Raw genomic sequence first — 24,856 nt, 5'->3', positions numbered from 1 at the left:
CGTACCAGTGCTCTGCCAATTCCAGAGGCAAGCAGGTGTCTCCTTTACTTTGGAATTGAACTCACCTGTGGTGAGTTGCAGGTGACTGCAATATTAAAATCACTCATTCAACCAGTTTGAATGGAGAAAAGGAGTCATTTTGCTGTTTTGTGTCACTGTGTGTACCGCAATGAGCAGGGAGAAAAGAAAGAAAACCAGAGAATTGTCTGAGCAGGTCAGACACAAGATTGTAGCCAAGCATGGACAATCTCAAGGCTACAAGTCAATCTCCAGAGACCTTGATGTTCCTGTGTCCACCATACTCAATGTTATCAGGAAGTTTAAGGCCTATGGCACTGTAGCCAACCTCCATGGACGTGGCCGCAAGAGAAAACTTGATCGAAGATTGCAGCGAAGGATTGTTCCAATGGTGGAGAAAGCACCTCGATCAACTGCAAAACAGATTCAAGCTGACCTTCAGACACAAGGTACAACAGTTGCAACTCGTACCATCCGTCGACAGTTTCAACTCGCACCAAATGACTAACTTCCCTGCAAATGTCTGCTGCTCTTCTTCTGCTCCAATCGGTTCTTCTGATCATTTCCTTGTTAAAGTGGATATCTCTCTGGACATTCTCAGAGAGCCTCCTCAGCGCCGACGAGTCTGGCATTTCACTCAGGCTGACTGGCACAGTCTTCAAGCAGCCATCAATCATCTGGACTGGTCTCCCATCTCTACTGTCTCTGACATCAACTCTTCGTGGGAATTCTTCCAAAGTAAACTGATCTCTCTCATGCATAGATTTATCCCATCTCGTCTTCAGTTGTCATACCCTTCCTCCCGTCCATGGTACTGAAGCTTGTGGTGAGGCAGTTGCCATGAAGCAACTTGCCATCACCTCATGGAAGGCTAATCCAACTGAAGCTGGGTCTCCGTCAAAGGTCATGGGGCTTGCAGCAGGACAATGACCTAAAACACATTTCAAAAAGCACCCAGGAATGGTTCAAGACAAAATGCTGGACTGTTCTGGAGTGCCCAGGAATGGGTCCAGATATAAATCCCATTGAACGCCTGTGAGGTGATCTGAAAACATCCGTTGGGAGAAGGCTCCCTTCAAATCTGGGAGAACTGGAGCAGTTTGCACAAGAAGAGTGGGCCAAACTGCCAGTAGAGAGGTGGAGGAAGCTCATTCATGGCTATAGGAAGCGCTTGACTGCAGTTATTTTTTCCAAAGGCTGTGCTACCAAATATTAAGTCTAGGGTGTCAATAATTTAGTCAATGCAATTTCTTTTTATTTTCTGATTTAAAAGGATATATTAAGTTCTGAATCAAAAACTAAGGTTCTGTAATATTAACAGTGAAATAAAGAATTGGGGAGACCAAATACTTTTGTCAATTTCAACTTATTTTTAGAGAACATTGTGAGTTATTTGAAAAAAGGCAAGCGTTCCAATATTTTTGGCCACTACTGTATATATATATATATATATATATATATATATATATATATATATATATATATATATATACATATATATATATTACTACTGTCTGTCACTTTTGCCCAAACTTTCATAAATTTGTGCATGAATTTTTTCATCTTGAGATTGTTATAAATAATTAATTTACTTTTTCATCATTTTGTGGAAATTTTAGAAACAAACTCTGGGAGGGGTGACATCGTTTAGATATGAACGAATGTACAACATATAGTGGATCTACTAAAACATTTGTAGTGCACGTATATTTATTTCCAAGGTCCACTATGAGCCTTAGATAAATGTAAAAACAATATAAACGGCAACAAACAAAAAAACTCACCAACACAGGTTTTGTGTCCAGTCGGAGTGTTCGGTGTGTATCCTTTGTTGCACTTGCACTCATAAGAACCAGGCAGATTAGTGCACAGGCCATTCTCTGAGCAAGGTGTATTTTCACATTCATCAACATCTGCATAATTAACAAAGAAAATAACGTTTGTGGAAAGGAAAAGCAAAAGGTATAATAGATTGTTGCAAAATGGCCAAAGGGGTGACAGGAATAATATACATTTGTTATGTCATTGGTAAACTAGAGCTTCCAGGGAAGCAGAACTCAACTGAACTGACTGGACAACTTTAAAGTGGGTCAGTTGTCTGCACTATATTTGACTTAAATGAAAAGCCAACAACCTTGTGTAGTAATTTTAAGGTCCTTGTATGGCGGCCATTTTGTGACAGATCGGGTTGACATGCGATAGCAACCTACCTTGTGTGGTAAGAGTCTCACACACCAAGTTTGATCAAAATCCATAAATATTTGTGGACGTTAAAGTCTTAACGTCGTTTCGGAGCTGAAAACAATATGGCGGCCTATGGCGGCCATTTTGTGACGGATCGGTTTGGAATGCAATAGCAACCTACCTTGTGTGGTAAGGGTTAAACATTCTAAGTTTGATCAAAATCTGTTCATATTTGTGGATGCTAGAGTGTTAACGTCGTTTTCATGACCCAAAACGAAATGGTCGCCTATGTCCGCCATTTTTCAACGGATCGGGCTGAAATGTAATACCAACCTGGTCGTTGGGGGTAAGGATGCTGCATGTCAAATTTGATCAGAATCGGTTGATATTTGTGGACGCTGGAGTGTTAACATCGAAAAGTTGACAGACGACAGAAGACGACAGACGACGGACGCTGGAGGATTCAGTATGTGATGAGCTCAACTGGACGCTAGTCCAGTTGAGTTAACAAGCAGTGTAAGTGTGCGGTTCCTGTGTAAAATTATAGAACATGTGTCGATGTGTGTTTCAAAACCAAACAAACATGGCCCCCCCCCATCCCTTTCCGTAATGTATCTAACGCCCTCCCACCATTCCTCCCTTATCAACCCCGCCCTTTGTAATCCGTTTATGTGTGCTTTTATACACCATGAACAGGAGTACCCATAAACAGGAGAGGGAGGGGTGAGTAAGGGAGTGGGGGAAGTGGAAGGGGGAGGTGAGGGGAGACAAAGTGGGGGGAGTGAAAGACGGAGGTGGGGGAGTGAAAGAGGGAGGGGGGGGGGGGGGTGAGGGGACAGGCAAGGGAAAGATATACTCCATATTTGGGGGAGGGGGAGGTGGCTTTGACAGGCCACTCCCTTTTGGGGGAGGGTGGGAAGGTTAGGAGGAAAATTTTTATTGTGCAAAGAGTGCTTCATAACCTCAGTTTCACAGGTAAAAACACAGGTAAAATACAGGTAAAAACACAGGTAAAAACACTTCATAAACACAGGTAAAATAAAAGGAAATTGTAATATCCTCTGCCACCATCACCAGGTGGCGCTACACGGTTCACTTACATAGAGAATTTACACCCCTCTATTTACTCCGGTCCCCCACACCCCCGATTGATGTCGCGGCCACATAGCCTATGTTACTCCCAGACAAAGTTGTATTTTATTTGTACCCCGAGTAAAGTATAAAAGTGTTTATAGCTGGAGTACCCGGTGTTGCTCAAGAGAAAAATATAATGGAAAAGCAATTACATCCAAATCACAATCCATCACAAAGGTCAAATCATCATTTGACCTTTTCGTTTAATATATGCTGGTGAATGTACCGTTCATCACGTTTCTGAGTTAAGTATGATGACATTCAGGAAGAAGAAGCCTAACCACCAACTTCGACCGCTTCCGGAATTGTTTTATTTGTGTTCAAATGTCTGGTGATTGTTTTGTATTTATTTATGCGAATGTGTACTTGTATATAACTGTCATTAATCAAAAAGGTTTAGGCACTATCGAGCGATAAAAATTAAAAAAAATTAAAAAGTTTCTTTTTTTGCCTAAACACTCCCAGGCACTCACTGATGAACCTCTGAAAGTTTGACGAAGATCCGTTCAACCATCTCTGAGAAAAATGGTGACACACACAGACCAACGGCTCTCTTATATGGTGGATTTGCAGCTCCACAGGTCGAGGTAATGCCTAAGTCACACAAAGGCGGATATTTTGGCGACTACCGGCGATCAAGATTTTTCGGCGACCACTGGCGATTTCGGGCGGTCAAATATGGTCAGGCGGCAGTATGGCGACTGCAGGCGGCCACATTGCGACTGCATTGCGACGACGCCCCGAGTGGGATGGCGACTGGTGAAGATCGACGACGACTGCATTGCGGCTGCACGGCGGCAGCGTGGCGACAGTCTGGCGGCTAGATTACGACCGATGGCGGATCGCGGCGACTGCATTGGGGCCGGATGGCGGTTTACTCCGACGTCCGCAAGACTGCAATAAGACCGCCGGCGATTGGAGACGATTCACACAACTTTTTAAATCTTTATTTCTCTATTTTACATTTCACTTTATTCATTTCAATGATGTATGACATGAAGCATAAAGATGTTTGATGTACAATAAGAAAGTTAATAAAGATGTATCATTGTAATGTAATAATCAAACTTTTCTGCAGGGAGAGAGAATGGAAATAAAGTCCAACAAATTATTTCCACTGGTCCCAAGTCCCATAAATAAAGTTTCCAAAGGACCAAAGTCCCAAAAATAAAGTTCCCAAAAGTCCCAAGTCCAAACAATAAAGCCATATCCCTGTCGGCACCACAGGACCTCACTCCACGGAGACCCTCACACCATCCTGTCTTGCCATGGAATCGTGGTATGTCGTAATGCAGTCGCCAGGCAGTCGTATCTCTGTCGCCAGTGGCCGTAACTCGGCCGCCACTAGTCCTACTGCTGTCGTCGTCAGTCTCCCATAGCCGGAGGGGAGACGTGGCAGTTCTTCTGTAGTCGATATGCAGCCGCAACAGTGTCGGCCCGTAGTCGGGAAGATGCCGCAGGAAGGCCGTATGGCATTCGCATCTCTGCCGTGGTAGCTGGTGGGGCGATTGCGGAAGACTATGAGCGACTGGGTTGCGGTCGCTTTACGGTCTTATTACGGATACCGACGACAACATGGCGGTTCCATCGCGACAGCATGGCGGATTTTTTTCGAGTGCGACTGAGTGCGCCGTTTTTAAACATTTTAAAAATTATTTTGCCCCTTTGCGGCTCTTGCCGACTGTAGCCGACCTGGGGAGGATAACCACGACTACAGGGGACCGTCCATTACGGTTTCATTACGATTGTCGGCGGGTGGTGGCGATTTTTTCAGTCGCCAGTAGTCGCCGACAAATCCGCCTATGTGTGACCTAGGCTTAAGATTTACACTGGGAATGGCATTCTCATGGACCCGCTCAAAACTACAGAAGCTGCCAGAAACTGCGAGAAGCGAAGCGGCGAGCCAATGGCCACGTGTCAACACACAGTCATGAGGTGATAAAAGGCCGAGGGGCAGGACTCAGGAGTGTGTGTGGGGGAGGGAGAGAATGAACAGTACAGTTCAGTTAGATTGAGTCCCACATAGCCCAGCGAACTGGAGTCAGAGAGACGTTTGAGCAGAAGGGAGATGGCTGCGTGCGAGAGAGTGGCGAACAGCAAACTTTGAGGACGGTGGGCTGAGAGTCAGGCAATAACAGCACTCGTGTGTCGTGGGCTGAAACCACAAAGCCGGATGACGATGCCTACCATCTCTCTCTCCCGCTGAGTCCACCACCAGCGCATCACTACCCCTTGCAAGCATTGGTTGGGGAGAAGGTTTCTTTCTGTCTTGTGATCTATTCATCTATTCCTGGTTTCAAGCGTGTGAGTGACTGGGCCCTAATATACAGTGCATTCAGAAAGTATTCAGACCCCTTCACTTTTTTCACATTTTGTTATGTTGCAGCCTTGTGCTGAAATCGTTTAAATTCATTTTTCCCTCATCCATCTACACTCAATAACCCATAATGACAAAGAGAAAACAGGATTTTAGAAAGTTTTGCAAATTTATTAAAAGAATAAACTGAAATATCACATTGACATAAGTATTCAGACCCATAACTCAGTGCTTAGTTGAAGCACCTTTGGCAGTGATTACAGCCTCGAGTCTTCTTGTGTATGATGCGACAAGCTTTGCACACCTGGATTTGGGGATTTTCTACCATTCTTCTCTGCAGACCCTCTCAAGGTCTGTCAGGTTGGATGGAGACCGTCGGTGTACAGCCATTTTCAGGTCTCTCCAGAGAAGTTCGATTGGGTTCATGTCAGGGCTCTGGCTGGGCCACTCATGGACCTTTACAAAGTTGTCCCAAAGCCACTCCTGCATTGTCTTGTCTGTGTGCTTAGGGTCATTGTCCTGTTGGAAGGTGAACCTTTTTTTTTTCTTTTTTTTTTTTTTGTATACTGAATCGAGGCTCGTGAAAGAGCTGACATTTACTTCACAAACAAATCAACCAGACAAACAAAATATATAAAAAGAGGGAGCGGAAGACAAGAGAAGGGAGAGCACACAAACACTTGAGGGCACACAACATTTAAGAGCAGGGAGATGTGTGGGAGGGAGAGGGCTTGGGGGGAGGGGGGTGGCAGAAGTATCAAACACAAGGACACCAAGGACTTCCAGGACAGAAGTTGGTATTTCAAAAAAGTGGAATTGGGGTGAAATTAGCGGGGATAGAAAAGATCAATGTTTTGGATGGGGGAAGATAAGAGATGGTGGTGAACAGCTATTTTAAAGACCTGGAGGGTGGAGTGGGATTGAAGAGAGTGAGGGAGTTTGTTCCAGAGGCAGGAGAAAAGAGGAATGAAGGAGTGAAGGTGAGCAGAGAGTCTTGATTTTGGCAGTTTAACCATAAGAGGGTTGCAGGCAGATCTTGTGCAACCTGTAGGAATATTTGCTGGACAGAGCCCAGAGAGAGCTGGGGGGGGGGGGGGGGGCAAGGCCAGAGAGGAGTCGGTAGAAGACGGAAAGACCACCAACCTGCCTGCGGTGAGTGAGTGAGAGGCTCTTGGAGTTAGCTTCATCGTGGGAGATTCCAATGAATCTGATTGCTTTGGTTTCAACAGCGTGAAGACGAGCTAGGTGTAAGGCAGGTGCACCAGCCCAGAGGGGAGAGCAGTATTCCATTGAGCTGCAGATGAAAGCCTTGTATGTGGTGAGGAGCTCAGGTGTGCCAAGGAAGGACTTCGCACGACGGAGGATGCCCAGTCGGCGACTGGCTTTGGAGGCCAGATTTGAAATGTGGTTTTCCCAGGAAAGATCATGGCAGATAGTGAGACCCAAAAGCTTGAGTGACAGAACTTCTTGGAGAGGATTATTCAGAAAGTGGATGGGAGGGTTGTCCAGTCGGTCTTTTGGGAGAGACATCGTAAGAGTGTGAGATTTGTCAGGATTGAAAGACATGTTCCACTTGTATGCCCAGTCTGTGATTTTGTCCAGGTCTGCAGAGAGTGAGGAGGCTGCAGACTGCCGATCTGAGGGATGAAGAATGGAGCGACAGAGAGTAGAGTCATCAGCAAAGAGATAGAGAGGATTTTCAAGAGAGTCAGAGAGATCATTGATGAAGACCAGAAAAAGCACAGGGCCCAGAACACTGCCTTGGGGAACTCCAGCCTGAACAGGAAGAGGAGATGAGAGAAACCCATTCAGGGCCACATTTAAGGACATTTAAGGTCCTTTGGCCCAGTCTGAGGTCCTGAGCGCTCCGTTTCAGGTTTTCATTAAAGGATATCTCTGTACTTTACTCCGTTCATTGTTCCCTCAACCCTAACCAGTCCCCCAGTCCCTGCTGCTGAAAAATACCCCCACAGCATGATGCTGCCACCACCATGCTTCACCGTTGGGATGGTATTGGGCAGGTGATGAGCGGTGCCTGGTTTCCTCCAGACATGACGCTTAGAATTGAGGCCAAACAGTTCAATCTTGGTTTCATCAGACCACAGAATCTTGTTTCTCACAGTCTGAGAGTCCTTTAGCTGCTTTTATGCAAATTCCAAGCGGGCTTTTATGTGTCTTTCACTGAGGAGAGGCTTCCGTCTGGCCACTCTGCCATAAAGCCCAGATCGGTGGAGTGTTGCAGTGATGGTTGTCCTTCTGGAAGTTTCTCCCATCTCCACACAGGATCTCTGGAGCTCAGCCAGAGTGACCATTGGGTTCTTGGTCACCTCTCTTACCAAGGCCCTTCTCCCCCGATTGCTCAGTTTGGCCGGGCGGGCAGCTCTAGGAAGAGTCCTGGTTGTTCCAAACTTCTTCCATTTAAGAATCATGGAGGCCACTGTGCTCTTGGGAATTCCCAATCCCCAAGGTTAACCTTCAATGCAGCAGAAATCTTTTTGTGGGCTTCCCCAGATCTGTGCCTCGATACAATCCTGTCTCTGAGCTCTGCAGGCAGTTCCTTCGACCTCATGGCTTGGTTTTTTCTCTGATATGCATTGTCAGCTGTGAGACCTGATATGGACAGGTGTGTGCCTTTCCAAATCATGTCCAATCAATTGAATTTACCACAGCTGGACTCCAATCAAGGTGTAGAAACATCTCAAAGATGATCAAGAGAAATGGGAGGCACCTGAGCTAAATTTCAAGTGTCATAGCAAAGGGTCTGAATACTTATGTCAATGTGATATTTTCTTTTTTTCTTTTTAATAAATTTGCAAAACTTTCTAAAATCCTGTTTTCTCTTTGTCATTATGGGGTATTGAGTGTAGATTGATGAGGGAAAAAATGAATTTAAACGATTTAAGCATAAGGCTGCAACATAACAAAATGTGAAAAAAGTGAAGGCGTCTAAATACTTTCTGAATGCACTGTATATTGCGTAAGCCATCAAAGGCTCTTGGGAAAGGAGAGAAGTATGCATAGAGAATTATAATTCATGAGTGCATTCACTTCCTATTATTCCCTCCCCTTGATGATGATTATTTTTCCCTCCCCTCCTAATTCTTTAATAAATCCTGTTTTCCCCCACTAGTATGTCAGCCTGGTGTGCAATTCAAATTGGAAATGGTAATTAACAATGTGAATCAGATTGCAACCATTATTAAAATGTTGCGAAAAGCCCTCAATAGGAGGTTAAAAATGCAGCGGTTCGCGTTGTGTTGTCGCTTGGGCGAAACAGCTGCAGACAACAGATCTCGTTGGAGTTCCTGTATGTCGGAAACCGCAGTAAAGATCTGTTCGGCTTTCCCAGCAGACGGCGTACAGCTCCTAAGGACCATCTGTCACTAAATTGGTGACCGTCCTCATAGAAGATATGAGTGAAATGTACATCACGTAGAGGATCTACTAATAAGTTTGTCGTGCACGTGTATACAAGCTCTACTATTGGCATTAGATCAATGTAAAAACAATACAAATGGAAACAAAAAAAACAACTCACCAACACAGGTTTTGTGTCCAGTTCGAGTGCTCGGTGTGTATCCTCTGTTGCACTTGCACTCATAAGAACCAGGCAGATTAGTGCACAGGCCATTCTCTGAGCAAGGTGTATTTTCACATTCATCAACATCTGCATAATTAACAAAGAAAATAACGTTTGTGGAAAGGAAAAGCAAAAGGTATAATAGATTGTTGCAAAATGGCCAAAAGGGTGACAGGAATAATATACATTTGTTATGTCATTGGTAAACTAGAGCTTCCAGGGAAGCAGAACTCAACTGAACTGACTGGACAACTTTAAAGTGGGTCAGTTGTCTGCACTATATTTGACTTAAATGAAAAGCCAACAACCTTGTGTAGTAATTTTAAGGTCCTTGTATGGCGGCCATTTTGTGACAGATCGGGTTGACATGCGATAGCAACCTACCTTGTGTGGTAAGAGTCTCACACACCAAGTTTGATCAAAATCCATAAATATTTGTGGACGTTAAAGTCTTAACATCGTTTCGGAGCTGAAAACAATATGGCGGCCTGTGGCGGCCATTTTGTGACGGATCGGGTTGGAATGCAATAGCAACCTACCTTGTGTGGTAAGGGTTAAACATTCTATGGTTGATCAAAATCTGTTAATATTTGTGGACGCTAGAGTGTTAACGTTGTTTTCATGACCCAAAACAAAATGGTCGCCTACGTCCGCCATTTTTCAACGGATCGGGCTGAAATGTAATACCAACCTGGTCCTTGGGGATAAGGATGCTGCATGTCAAATTTGATCAGAATCGGTTGATATTTGTGGACGCTGGAGTGTTAACATCGAAAAGTTAACAGACGACAGACGACAGACGACGACGGACGCTGGAGGGTTTAGTATGTGATGAGCTCAACTGGACGCTAGTCCAGTTGAGTTAACAAGCAGTGTAAGTGTGCGGTTCCTGTGTAAAATTATAGAACATGTGTCGATGTGTGTTTAGAAACCAAACAAACATGCCCCCCCGCCCCATCCCTTTCCGTAATGTATCTAACGCCCTCCCACCATTCCTCCCTTATCAACCCTACCCTTTGTAATCCATTTATGTGTTTGCTTTTATACACCACGAGCAGGAGTACCCATAAACAGGAGAGGGAGGGGTGAGGAAGGGAGTGGGGGAAGTGGAAGGGGGAGGTGAGGGGAGACAGAGTGGGGGGAGTGAAAGAGAGAGGCGGGGGAGTGAAAGAGGGAGGGGGGTGAGGGGAGAGGCAAGGGAAAGATATACTCCATATTTGGGGGGGGGGGGTGGCTTTGACAGGCCACTCCCTTTTGGGGGAGGGTGGGAAGGGAAGGAGGAAAAATTTTATTGTGCAAGGAGTGTTTCATAACCTCAGTGATGCACAGGTAAAAAAAAGGAAATTGTAATACCCTATGCCACCATCACCAGGTGGCGCTACATGGTTCACTTACATAGAGAATTTACACCCCTCTATTTACTCCGGTCCCCCACACCCCCGATTGAGGTCGCGGCCACATGGCCTATGTTACTCCCAGACAAAGTTGTATTTGTATTTGTACTCCGAGTAAAGTATAAAAGTGTTTATAGCTGGAGTACCCGGTGTTGCTCAAGAGAAAAATATAATGGAAAAGCAATTACATCCAAATCACAATCCATCACAAAGGTCAAATCATCATTTGACCTTTTCGTTTAATATATGCTGGTGAAAGTACCGTTCATCATGTTTCTGAGTTAAGTATGATGACATTCAGGAAGAAGAAGCCTTACCACCAACTTCGACCGCTTCCGGAATTGTTTTATTTGTGTTCAAATGTCTGGTGATTGTTTTGTATTTATTTATGCGAATGTGTACTTGTATATAACTGTCATTAATCAAAAATGTTTAGGCACTATAGAGCGAAAAAAAAAAAAAAACTTTTTTAAAAAAAGGTTCTTTTTTCGCCGAAACACTCCCAGGCACTCGCTGATGAACCTCTGAAAGTTTGACGAAGATCCGTTCAACCATCTCTGAGAAAAATGGTGACACACACACAGACCAACGGCTCTCTTAGGCCAAAAAAAACAAAAACATTTTAGCGTCCTGCCTTTTTGAAAAAAAGGAGGAGGAGGCACCTTTTTTTTTTTTTCTTTTTTTTTTCTAAATGGCCGCCAGGCTCATTTTTCCCAAGATGGTCGCCTGCTTTTTTGTTTCTTTAGATTTGAAATACATGTAGAATGTTTGGGTCTTGACGATCTGTGTTGACAAAATACAACATGTACTGTGTAACATATTAATAAAAGACTAGTAAAAGAGACCATTTCATATATTTGCATACTGTACTTTGTTTTCTTTTGTGTCTTTATACAGGTATACAGAAAAATTCAAGATGAGATTTGCAAACAATATCTTACCTATTTTATTATTACAATACAATAATGTATCTAAATGCATTTTACATTATATTTCATTATTTCTCAACCATATCTTCTTCCTAACATGGTAAAGCTACATGTACTCTACTTTGCAAATAAACTACAGCACGCTAGCGCTAGCGCTAACATTCTATAGCACGCTCACACGTTTTGCTAGTCTACAACAACCAGCCGCATATTACTGCCAGACCTGTATGTACGTGTATCACAGACGGGATTATTTTGTGTGAGCGGCCATGAAACAATTATGATGGAGACTATCAAATCGAGAGAGTGAGAAAATGGATTGCTCGCGATCAGTCGAACGATGTTTAAAAAAAAAAAAGGAAAAAAAAGGAGGCGGCCTCTAAAAAGGAAGCGGGTGGGGACGCCAAACATGAATATTTTTTTGTTTGGCCTTATATGGTGGATTTGCAGCTCCACAAGTCGAGGTAAGATTTACACTGGGAATGGCATTCTCATGGACCCGCTCAAAACTACAGAAGCTGCGAGAAGCGTAGCGGCGAGCCACTGGCCACGTGTCAACACACAGTCATGAGGTTGTAGCAGTCCCCGCTGAATGTACACAATCGCCTTGCACCTGCCAGGACGCGGCAAGGGCGCGATCGCCATGCCGGGCTCGTCCGGACGGGCCCAGACGCGCCTCTCCTGGGCATGCCCGGACTCGCTGTTCCCGGGCATGCCCGAACCTCCCGGGCACGCCCAGTATCGTCTTTCCCGGGCATGCCCGCTCTCGCCTTTCCAGGGCTCGCCCAGAGCGCCCGGGCACGCCCAGCCTCGACTTGCTCTCGCGTTATACCCGCCTCCGAGCAGGACAGGCGGGACGCCGTTTGCAGCCCCTCTTTGGTCGCTGCTAATGGCTCGGCCATACGCACTTTCGGCCCGCGCGACGTCACCCTCTGCTTCGGCAGCCAGCGCTTTCAGTGGACCTTTGTGACCGCCTGCGTCCCCATGGCTTTGCTGGGCGCCGATTTCCTCTGCACGCACGGGCTGCTGGTCGACGTCAAACGTCGTCGCCTTGTCAACGCCGAGACCTTCAGCTCCCTGGCATGCACGATGAGCAGCTCCGCGCCGACCGAACTGGCATGCGCCCTCCCGACGGCGAACAACCTGCCCGTCTAGGACGCCCGGGCATGTCCAGACTCGCCTTTCCAGGGCTCGCCCAGAGCGTCTGGGCATGCCCGCTCTCGCCTTTCCAGGGCTCGCCCAGAGCGCTCGGGCACGCCCAGCCTCGACTTGCCAGGCCGCGTCCAGGACGCTCGGGCATGTCCAGACTCGCCTTTCCAGGACTCGCCCTTGACACCCGGGCATGCCCGGTCTCGGTTTTCCCGGGCGAACGCCCGGGCATAAATGTGTATATATATTGCTGCCCGATAAACGGGCTTTTGAGAATACCTGAGCTGTTTTGTTTCAATAAAGCAACTCGGACGAATTCCGTCTTTGGTCGCGTCAATTCTTTCGACTCGCGTTGGAGCGCGGCTCCTTCACTGGTGACCTACCGACATGGACACGGCAGTGACTCTTAAACTGCCTACCTTCTGGGAGGCTCACGCGGCTGTTTGGTTCGCCCAGGCGGACTCCCAGTTCGCCCTGCGAGGCATCACCGCGGACGACACCCGCTTCCACCACGTCGTGGCAGCGCTCGGTTCCGCCACCGCGGCCCGCGCCCTGAGCCTCCTCGAGCACCCGCCGGCTGCCGAGAAGTATGACGCGCTGAAGACGCTCCTCCTCGACGCTTTTTCCCTCTCACCGGCGGCACGCGCACGGCGCCTGCTCAACCTGCCCGAGCTCGGCGACACGCGCCCGTCCAAAGCGCATGGACCATATGCTCTCGTTGCTCGGTGAGCACTCTCCGGATTTTCTGTTCCGCGAGCTGTTCCTTCGCCAGCTGCCTCACCCGGTACGCCTCGCCCTGGCTGGCATGTCGATCACCGATCCCCGCGCCCTCGCCAGGGAAGCCGATAAGATCTCCTCGGCGGGCCAACACATCGGCGCGGCTACCTGGAGCCTGCCGCCGTCCGAGGCGATGCCCACGACGCCAGAGCGCCCTGCGCGGTTGGAGGCCGAACTGCCGGTGCAACTGGCGGCCGACACGCCGCGCCGACCGCTTCCGACACGACGGCCGGGGCCTCCACCTGACCAGGCGTGGTGTTATTACCACGCCAGGTTCGGACACAAGGCTCGGATGTGCCGACCCCTGTGCACTTTCGGCAAGTCGGGAAACGGCCGGGCCGGCGTTCATTCCCAGCCATGAGCGCCGGCCACTCGTGGAACTTGCTTTTTATTCGGGACAAAGCGTCCGGGCGGCGTTTCCTTTGTGACACCGGTGCCCAACTGAGCGTCATACCCGCCTCCGAGCAGGACAGGCGGGACGCCGTTTGCGGCCCCTCTTTGGTCGCTGCTAATGGCTCGGCCATACGCACTTTCGGCCCGCGCGACGTCACCCTCTGCTTCGGCAGCCAGCGCTTTCAGTGGACCTTTGTGACCGCCTGCGTCCCCATGGCTTTGCTGGGCGCCGATTTCCTCTGCGCGCACAGGCTGCTGGTCGACGTCAAACGTCGTCGCCTTGTCAACGCCGAGACCTTCAGCTCCCTGGCGTGCACGATGAGCAGCTCCGCGCTGACCGAACTGGCGTGCGCCCTCCCGACGGCGAACGAGTTCGCTCGCCTGCTCGCGGAATTCCCGGCCCTCACGCGGCCGACGTTTTCGGCCGTCGCAGTGCGGCATGGGATCGAGCACCACATACCCACTACGGGCCTGCCGGTCTACGCCAGGGCCCGCCGCCTCGACCCAGCCAAGCTCGCCGTGGCAAAGGCCGAGTTCGACGCGTTGTAGCACCTCGGCATCGTGCGGCACTCCAATAGCGCGTGGGCCTCACCACTGCACATCGTGCCAAAACAGGGGGGCGGATGGCGCCCGTGTGGTGACTACCGCCGCCTCAACGACGCTACCACCCCCGACAGGTACCCGATCCCGCACATCCAGGACTTTTCCGCCCGTTTGGCGGGACGGGTCATATTTTCCAAAATTGACCTGATACGGGGATACCACCAGGTACCTGTCCGGGCGGCCGACGTCCCGAAGACGGCCGTCATCACGCCGTTCGGCCTGTTCGAATTTTTGAGGATGCCGTTTGGCCTCAAGAACATGGCCCAGGCGTTCCAGCGCTTAATGGATGACGTGCTGCGCAACCTGCCATTTCTTTTCGTCTATCTGGACGACATCCTCGTCGCCAGCACGTCCCGCGCCGAGCACCTCCTCCACCTCCGAACACTGTTCGGTCGCCTCAGCGAGCACGGCTTAATTGTCAACCCGGCCAAATGCCACTTCGGCACGACGACCGTTGACTTTTTGGGCCACCGCATCACCAAGACCGGGGCCGTGCCGCTGCCGACCAAGGTCGAGGCCATCACCACGTTCCCGCGTCCCCGTTGCATCAAGGCCCTACAAGAGTTCCTCGGCATGGTGAATTTTTATCACCGATTCGTGCCCCGCGCTGCTCAGCTCATGCGGCCCCTTTATGAGGCCCTCCAGGGCAAGCCGGCCAAGCATGACATCGTTTGGTCCGTGGCCATGGACGCGGCCTTCGCGAGCGCAAAACGGGCCCTCGCCGACGCAACGCTGCTGGCTCACCCGGTGCTCAACGCGCCCATCACCCTCACTACGGACGCCTCCAACTACGCGGTGGGCGCCGTCCATGAACAATGGGTGGACGGGGTTTGGCAGCCACTCACTTTTTTCAGCCGGCAGCTCCGGCCGAACGAGTTAAAATACAGCACGTTCGACCGCGAGCTGCTCGGTCTATTCCTGGCCGTTCGCCATTTCCGACACCTCCTGGAGGGCCGCCCGTTCATGGCTTTCGTCGACCACAAGCCGTTGGTCTACGCAATGGCCAAAGTCACGGAGCCGTGGTCGGCCCGCCAGCAGCGCCACCTCTCCGCCGTGTCGGAATTCACCACGGACATCCGGCACGTCGCCGGCAAAGACAATGCCGTGGCCGACTGTCTTTCTCGGGCCAGCGCGAACGTGGTCCACCTCGGCGTGGACTTCGTGCTCATGGCGGCCGACCAGACCACCGACACCTCGGTGCAGGCCCTACAGGCGGCGGACACGGGCCTCCGTCTGGCCGACATCCCCTTCGCGGGCACCGTCCTGCTCTGCGACGTCTCCCAGGGCCAGCCTCGCCCCATCGTGCCCGTTTCCTGGCAGCGCCGCATCTTCGCCTCCATCCATGGCCTTTCTCACCTGGGCCGGAAAGCTTCTCAGAAGCTGGTGTCGGCGCGTTTCGTCTGGCACGGCTTTCGACGGAACGTCCGCGACTGGGCCAACGCCTGCACGGCCTGCCAGCGGGCCAAGGTCCACCGCCACACCCAGGCCCCGCTAGCACCTTTCACCGTGCCTGCATGGCGTTTCGACCACGTTCACGTGGACCTGGTGGGTCCCCTGCCCCCATCGCGGGGGTTCACCCACCTGCTCACCATGGTGGACAGGACCACCAGGTGGCCGGAGGCCGTGCCCCTCACCTCCACCACCACTGCCGACGTGGCGCAGGCGTTCATCGCCACCTGGGTCGCGCGCTTCGGCGCACTGGCGGACATCTCGTCCGACCGCGGCCCACAGTTTACGTCCGAACTTTGGGGCGCGGTCGCCCGCTCGTTGGGGGTCACGCTGCACCGCACCACGGCCTACCACCCCCAAGCCAAAGGGTTGTGCGAGTGGTTTCACCGCTCCATGAAGGCCGCACTCATGGCCGGCCTTCAGGACGACGGTTCGACCGACCGGCTGCCGTGGGTCCTTTTGGGCCTCCGCACGGCCCCCAAGGAGGACCTCCGGGCGTCCGCCGCCGAGCTCGTCTACGGCCAGCCGCTCCGCGTCCCGGGCGAGTTCGTGCCCGACGCTACCAGTCCCTGGTCTGCCGCACACCAGCGCTCGGACCTCCAGGAGGCCGCCCGCCGATTTGCCCCCATGCCAACGTCCCGCCACGGTGGCCCCCAGTCCTACATCCCCCCGGTGCTTCGCACAGCGGAGTACGTCTTTGTGCGTCATGACGCGCACCAGGGGCCACTCCGGCCGCCGTATGACGGGCCCTTCCGGGTCCTGCGACGGGGCGACAAGTCCTTCGTCGTCGACGTCGGCGGCCGGTCGGACCGGATCTCTGTGGACCGCCTCAAACCGGCGCACGTGGACGTCGACCGACCACCACGGTTGGCCCTTCCTCCGCGGCAAGGCCGCCCCCCGTCTACAGTTCCCCCCGCTCGACCACCCACCATCGGATCGGACCCCCCCCCCCCCACGACCCTCCAGGGGTCGCTTCGGCCGGGTCATCCGGACCCCCCTTAAATTGACCCTGCCGGTGCAGGTCGATTCTGGAGGGGCGTGTGTAGTGGTCCCCGCTGAATGTACACAATCGCCTTGCACCTGCCAGGACGCGGCCAGGGCGCGATCGCCATGCCTGGCTCGTCCGGACGGGCCCAGACACGCCTCTCCTGGGCATGCCCGGACTCGCTGTTCCCGGGCACGCCCGAACCTCCCGGGCACGCCCGGTCTCGTCTTTCCCGGGCATGCCCGCTCTCGCCTTTCCAGGGCTCGCCCAGAGCGCCCGGGCACACCCAGCCTCGACTTGCCAGGCCGCCCGGGCATGTCCAGACTCGCCTTTCCAGGGCTCGCCCAGAGCGTCCGGGCATGCCCGCTCTCGCCTTTCCAGGGCTCGCCCAGAGCGCTCGGGCACGCCCAGCCTCGACTTGCCAGGCCGCGTCCAGGATGCCCGGGCATGTCCAGACTCGCCTTTCCAGGACTCGCCCTTGACACCCGGGCATGCCCGGTCTCGGTTTTCCCGGGCAAACGCCCGGGCATAAATGTGTATATATTGTTGCGAATATGGAATTTGGCCTCCATATCCGCTTGTAAATATTCCCCTATTTTCTCCAATACTCCCCAACTTTCCCCAATCCCCCATTCCCTAGTCCCATAGCATGTAAATAACAATCAGTAGAGCCGACCTTCCCCTTATTCCCCCATTAAATGTCGTGCCCAGGTCCACCGCACCACACGTAGACAACTTTCGGACATCTTGCTAGTTATTCTTAATCTATGTCAGTTAAGGCCTCGTTTCCATTAATTATGACTCTTCTTGCACCAGCATGTGATTATATGGCATCAGTAGTGAGTTTAGGACCTTTCCCATACCTCCTTCCATCTTCCCATACCTCCTTCCATCTTCTTCCCCAACCAACTATGGCTGCAGCAACGGAGGGGATGGGGGCGGCGCGGCGGCGCGGGGGAGGATGCGTCCTCACACCGGCTCGATTAGCGCCATTGACCACGCGCTCCACGGGGTTACCACGGAGGGGCTGGCTGTCAGCTCCTCCTCAAGGGCGGAGCCTGGTAACCCCCCGCACCCAATCAGAAGGACGGACCGATTCCATCAGGGGCGGCGCTAGCGAGCCGAGGGCGTGTCACTCCCCGCCGGATATACACGGCCACGTAGCGGACGTGACGTCAGATGCGCCCCCAGCTGGAGAAAGAACGTTGCCTTGCCTACGACCGCTGAGAGGAAGAGAACCCGCCTGAGAAAGAACGTCACCTCTGAGCGCTGCGACGAGACCTCCCCGCATCTCTGGACCGGACCGGGTCGATTCTAACCTTTGAGCACAGGTGCACCTGGAGCCACCGATACCTGCCTTTCCCTGCAATCAATCCCCGTGTGAGTCAGCCGTTGTCCCGTTTATCTGTCGTCTGTCTAGGGTTAATATAAGAGTGTGTCTAAGTGCCTGTCTTTCTATGATGTACCTCTCGTCCCTGTAATCTAACCTTTCCGTACGAATATAATCTCCTCCGGAGGTCTTGAGAATTGAAACATTGGTGTCGTATGTCATTGTAAGCCAGCCGGGTGTCTTCTTTTTCCTTATTGAGCCAGCGTAGCGCGACTTCGTCAACGTCGAGTATAGTCGGGTAATTTGTGCGGACACGACGGCCATTCCGCTCGGCCCACTTTAACATCAAAGTCGTGTCTGTAACAATTGGTGTCAGGAGCGGGATTCGAACCTGGGACTAAATTTATTTAGCCCAAATTTTGGACACCAATTGTGTTAGTACGGTAACAATTGGTGTCGAGGAGTGAGATTCGGACCCGGGACTAAATTAGTTAGGCCCAAATTTTGGGAGGGAAAATCGAGCCGGAGCGCGTACGGCGCTCGACCAAATCGATCCGGAGCGCGGTCCCGCGGTTACTGCGCTCGACGAAATTATAACGGCGAAATTTCGAATTTGTGTTACGAAACTCGAATTTTGAAAGTCGCGCCATGGCGGATCAAGACGGCTGGGGTCCGGTAGGGGAGAGTGAAGCAGGGTCGGTCCAGGACCAAATTGAGGGACATGAGGGACATGAGGATAGCGAAACAGCGAGGGTAGCAGGCACGCAAAATGGCGCCTCGCAAGAGCGCGCGGTAGCCGAGCCCGCTGTATCAACGGGCTTTAACATGCAGCCGATTGACATACAGGCCCTCATTGCGCAGCTACAGGCAGCTGTACAGATGAGTATGGGGAGCCAAATTGAGCGATTGGGTGAGCGGTTGGGGAACCGGATGGATGCTCAGAGTGAGCAAATGGGGGTAATGAGGGACGAAGCGAGGGGTACCAGTGAGAAGTTAGACAATAATTTTGAGGGGTTAGACAACGGGATAAAAGAAGTGAAAAATGGGTTAATGGGGGTAGAAAATAGAATGGCTGCCCAGGAGAATCAGATAGAGGGAGTGAAAAATGGGTTAGAGGGGTTAGAAAACAGTATGGAAGGCAAATTGAGGGACATGAGGGACCAAGCGGAAAGGGAAGTTAAACAAATGGAGCAGCAGATAGAGGGGGTCAGAATGGGGGTAGAAACCAAACTGGATGCTCACAGGGAGGAAATGGAGCAGATGAGGGTGGCATCTGGGCAGGAGATGCAAGTGATGGGAGAGGAGATCAGAAGAGGAGTGAGTGAGGAGGTCGGAGGAGTGCGTGAGGAGGTGAGGCACTGTGAGGAGCACATGGAGAAGGAGGTGAGAAAGGGGACTGTAAAGTTACAAGGGGGCATAGAGGACCTGACGCAGGAGGTGGAGCAGCTGACGGTGGGACAGACGGAGTTAGTGGAGCAGGTTCAAAGGAACACTGCGGTATTAGGAGGTTTAAAGGCGACACAGAAAGAACTAAAAGATGACTTGGTAGCGACGAAGAGGGAATGTCAGATGGTACGTGAGGGACTGACAACGAGGTTGGACGAGGTGATAGAGGTAATGGAGACGAAGGACCGGCAGGTGAGGACGCACATGGAAACGGTCAAGGTAGCCTTGGAGGACGAGCTTGAGGAGACGTACCGGGGAATAAAAGAGGTGAGGCACAAATTAGAAGAAGTGGAAGAAGGGGTGAGCGAAATTAAGAAGCGACGGAGAGGGGATAACAAAGAGATAAAAGAGGAGATAAAAGAATTGGTCCAAAGTCTGTGTTTGGATCGTGATGTGCTCGTTAACCGGATGAGGGATTCGCAGGTGATGGAGGAGAAGCGAAGAGGAAGAGGACCCGGTGTAAGTGGTGACCAATATGGTCGTGCGTATGATGCGCCAGGTGATTTAAGAGGCTTGGGGGTCGAGATAGACCCGGGTGTTCGTGAGAGGCCGTTGGTGAAGTGTGCGACAGGTCTGGTGTGCGAAAATGGAGGTGTGCAAGAAAGTCCGACTCTGGGGTGTGTGAGGAAAAAGTGCGTGCCAAGGAGTGAGTGTGCTGGCGAGAGTGAGTCGGTCGTAGCGTGTGTGCGAGGGAGCACGTGGAAGCGCGGTGTGGTGAGTGTTGCAGAGGGTGTGACGGGAGAGTGTGCGCAGGAGTGTGCGCGAGAAAGGTGTGTGACGGACAGGTGCATGAGGAAAGAGTGCGCTGTCAGAAGTAAGGAAGAGTGTCCACCTGTGGTGAGTGTTACAGAGGGTGTAACGGGAGAGTGTGCGCGAGAAAGGTGTGTGACGGACAGGTGCATGAGGAAAGAGTGCGCTGTCAGAAGTAAGGAAGAGTGTCCACCTGTGGTGAGTGTTACAGAGGGTGTAACGGGAGAGTGTGCGCGAGAAAGGTGTGTGACGGACAGGTGCATGGGGAAAGAGTGTGCTGTCAAGAGTAAGGGTGAGTGCGCTGTCAGGAATGGAGGTGAAAGTAGTGAGAGTGACATGGAGCGTGAGTTAGTTGTGACAGGTGAGCGAGGATGTACACCTGGGATGGAAGGATGCACACCTGGAATGGTAGAGCGTGAGTGGGAATGCACGCTGGAGTTGGTGGTGAGGCACGTGGTTGGGTGTGCGAATGAGGGCACACCTGTGATTGTCACAGAGGAGGTGACAGAGGAGGGGGCGCGAAGCGGTGTATTGGTGAGGTGTGCGACCAACGAATGTGTGCCAAAGTGTTCGGTGGTCAGGTGTGTGACCAAGGCTGTGAGTGGAATGGGTGTACCGAGGTGTGTAAGGAAAGGTACGAGGGGCATGGAAACGGCTGGATGTGTGAGCAAGGAACGGGCTGCGGGGTGTAAGCGTCCAGGTGAAGCATCGACGTTAGATGGGGTAGAGTTGAGAACGACTTATAGCCGAATCGGGCCCTCGGTGCGTGCTGGGCCTCGCTTTGAACGGCCGCGTCCGTGCTCCACTAGGGGGAGCGGGCAGCCCGATAGGAAGGGTCGTTATGGCGACCACGTTTTGTTGAGACGTGCCGGCAGGTCGAGATCGGGACATTGGATGGCTCCGCGCCGAGGTGATGCGTGGGATCTCGGCCCGGGTAAGCCCCCGTCCCTGCACCGAGTGCCGGACGCATTCAGCCGCTGGCACAAAACAACCAGCATCCATTGCTTGGCTTTACGAAGCCGGGCTTTGGACAGGGATTGGCGCACCGAGAGGTATTAGTGAGTCGACTGGGTGATGAGGTTAGTGTTTTGGACCCAAAATTAGAGAAAAACAAAATTTGATGATTGGCAAGGGATTGGCAGTAGTGATTGGCAGATGATGGGCAGTGATTGGCAAATTTTTAATTTGTTGAAATTTGATGTGCAAAATTGGTAGTGAGAGACCCCCGATGTGGTGGGATGGCATCCCTGCCACCCTTCCCATGGGGGGGCAAAGGAGCAATAGTTTATGGGGTGTATGGCAGTGAAAACTAGCCCGGGTGGGTTAGGTTATATTGATAGGGCCCTAGAAGATGACATTAGGTAACGTTAAGGTTAGTTAGTGACTGATACCTGTAGTGGGGACGCAGGTAGATTAGTATGGATGATAATGACGTGGGAGCGCAATAGTTTAAAGGGACGACTGGGAAGCGCAAGTTTCAGAAGGGAGTAGCTAGCTGAGATGATGCCGTGTGTGTGAGGATTGAACAGGTGAGATTGCACAGGTGTGCAACTGGACAGGTGTGTGGAGCAGTGTATGAGTAGTGAGTGTTGTGGATCAGCGCGAATGCGCTTGGGGAGAGAAGGGTGCAGGCGGCACCAGGTGTGAGAGCACAGGTGTGCAGGTACAGGTGTGTGGAGAGAGTTGGAGTAAGTGGTACGGAGTGGTGTGCATGGTGCGAAGGAGTGGATGGGGGAAGAGTGGACCCCTTTCACGAGTACCCGGGGCGGGTAGTGTAAGTGTTAGGTAGAGGGTACAGGTAAATTGTGGTTGGATATTGGCATTTGTGGTGCGGTTGCAGAATGGTGTTGTGGATGGGTGCATTAGTGTTGTGGAAATGGCTGGGCGTGTAGCCTGTTAGTGTGTGTAGTTGGTTGGGCACTCCACCACTGTGAGGATGTCGGCCAGGTGAGGCCGCAGGTGGGCTCTGGGAGCCGGTAGTTGTGAGTGGGTGCCTGAGGATCCCGGGTGTGGATCGGGCAGCCCAGTGCCAGAGAGGGCACCGAGTGGGGAGAGAGCCAGAGGGCCTTCCCCAGGTAGTTAGGTTAGGGTAAGGAGCAGGTAAGCTCGGAGGCAACTACAGTGGTGGAGGTGTGCAGGTGGGTAGACCCGCTGGGAGAGGTACACGCCACAGCCCAGAAATTGTGCGAGGGCACCGAGAGATGAATCGGGGGAGTGAGACCCCAAATTGAAGAGCACCACAGTCTGGCCAATGGGAATTGGTTTTTAGAACCCATAGTGTAAGAGGGCCAATGGTTTGGCCGGAGAAAGACCCCGGGTAGTGTAAAGTTGTTAAAGTCACTTAGGAAATAGTTAGGATTGATGAACCTGTCGCACCATACGCAGCCACTTACCTGTGGTGATGATGATGACTCCACACCTGTGTTTTCTTTGTTTTACCACAGGAAATGAGATTGCTGTGGATTTGTGAGACGCATCACGACGTGGATGAGACATTGGGGTGATTCCATCTCTCCCTCCCTAGGAGGGACTGATGATGAATTGGTAATGGCAAATTTTGATGTGCAGTTGGAGATGGCAAATTTTGATGAGAGTTGAAAATGGCAAATTTGATTGGTTAGGAGGGAGAGAAGACGAATTTGGTTTATGGGAGGAACGGGGAAGACAGTAGGGATGTTTGTCGATTTGTAAAGTAGATGTTTATGGGTAGTGTTGTGTTTTGTGGATACAGTAAGGGGTAAGGGAGGGGCCATGTAGGTTACCTGGTGGGGGGGGGGGCGTACGATAGGAACGTACCTGTCTCACCTGGTTCCCATGTGCCCCCAGTGTGCATTACCTTATATTGCGTGCACTTTTGCGCCCTTACCACCTTACTCACTTGTCTGCTTCTTTTGTCTCCCACCTCCGAGGATCTGGCTTTGGGGTAGAGAGAGAGGAGAGAGAGGTGCTGGCTGCGCAGTTGTGGGCCTGCACTTTCGCTGTTTGCTGCCGGGATCGATACACCATATGGACCGCAATGTTTGTGGCCACCCACAATGGACCGCAGTTCGTTTGCGGCCAAGCACCACCCGGGGATGGACCTATGGGTCAACGTGGCACCTATGCCATAAAGGTGAACCACTGTTAATTAACACCACTGAAGGCCACACGAAGAGCAAGAGACACCTGCAGGGTTAGGGGTTGTCGAATTTATTTTTATTCCAATGAACAATGGTGACTGCACCGATTGGTGGTGGGGTGGTGCTTTTGATGCTGGGAAAGGGTGCTCTGCACGTTATTAAAGGCCGTCGGCCACAGAGCACTCGTGGGTTGGTGTATCGATGTTGGCAAGCGCGCTCTCTCTATGCATAACATCTGCATGTGTTCCTCCAAAAACAGGTCCTGGATCGTAGTGTAAATAGCAGCGTAGTCGTGTAAATAATGCTCCCTACCGGCTGTATGTGTAGATTGCGAATTCTTTCCGGATTCGGTTATCCTGTGGGTGTGTTTCTGTGAGGAGAAGGGTGCAACGTCGCAGGGGGACATATTTACTCATTTGTGAATATCTGTAAAACTGTCGCACTCAGGGTAGAGTTAATAGTAGAGGGAACTACATTGCGTGCCACACTAAAGTAGGTAAGAATTTATCGGGTCGGGACGCCCCGAGGGTAGAGAAGGGTGCAATGTTGCGAATATGGAATTTGGCCTCCATATCCGCTTGTAAATATTCCCCTATTTTCTCCAATACTCCCCAACTTTCCCCAATCCCCCATTCCCTAGTCCCATAGCATGTAAATAACAATCAGTAGAGCCGACCTTCCCCTTATTCCCCCATTAAATGTCGTGCCCAGGTCCACCGCACCACACGTAGACAACTTTCGGACATCTTGCTAGTTATTCTTAATCTATGTCAGTTAAGGCCTCGTTTCCATTAATTATGACTCTTCGTTGCACCAGCATGTGATTATATGGCATCAGTAGTGAGTTTAGGACCTTTCCCATACCTCCTTCCATCTTCCCATACCTCCTTCCATCTTCTTCCCCAACCAACTATGGCTGCAGCAACGGAGGGGATGGGGGCGGCGCGGCGGCGCGGGGGAGGATGCGTCCTCACACCGGCTCGATTAGCGCCATTGACCACGCGCTCCACGGGGTTACCACGGAGGGGCTGGCTGTCAGCTCCTCCTCAAGGGCGGAGCCTGGTAACCCCCCGCACCCAATCAGAAGGACGGACCGATTCCATCTGGGGCGGCGCTAGCGAGCCGAGGGCGTGTCACTCCCCGCCGGATATACGCGGCCACGTAGCGGACGTGACGTCAGATGCGCCCCCAGCTGGAGAAAGAACGTTGCCTTGCCTACGACCGCTGAGAGGAAGAGAACCCGCCTGAGAAAGAACGTCACCTCTGAGCGCTGCGACGAGACCTCCCCGCATCTCTGGA

At 51.7% G+C, this 24,856-nt stretch overlaps 1 protein-coding gene across 2 annotated transcripts in view; it reads right to left on the bottom strand.

The window, feature by feature from the left end:
- The window catches only part of LOC137436425 (latent-transforming growth factor beta-binding protein 1), a 327,003-nt gene that overhangs the window by 119,579 nt on the left and 182,568 nt on the right, over nucleotides 1–24,856 (bottom strand). For both annotated transcript variants that reach the window (XM_068130197.2, XM_068130206.2), the window contains exons 17-18: nucleotides 9,192–9,320; nucleotides 1,803–1,931 (exon numbers count right to left, since the gene is read on the bottom strand). In XM_068130197.2, the coding sequence (XP_067986298.2) occupies nucleotides 1,803–1,931; nucleotides 9,192–9,320 (258 nt within the window). The remainder of the gene's footprint in view (nucleotides 1–1,802; nucleotides 1,932–9,191; nucleotides 9,321–24,856) is intronic.

Source organism: Myxine glutinosa, chromosome 1 (assembly GCF_964187855.1).
Source record: "Myxine glutinosa chromosome 1, kmMyxGlut1.1, whole genome shotgun sequence".
Taxonomy (NCBI): domain Eukaryota; kingdom Metazoa; phylum Chordata; class Myxini; order Myxiniformes; family Myxinidae; genus Myxine; species Myxine glutinosa.
Note: the sequence above shows the minus strand (reverse complement) of the source record. Positions and strands in the feature narration are given on the sequence as shown.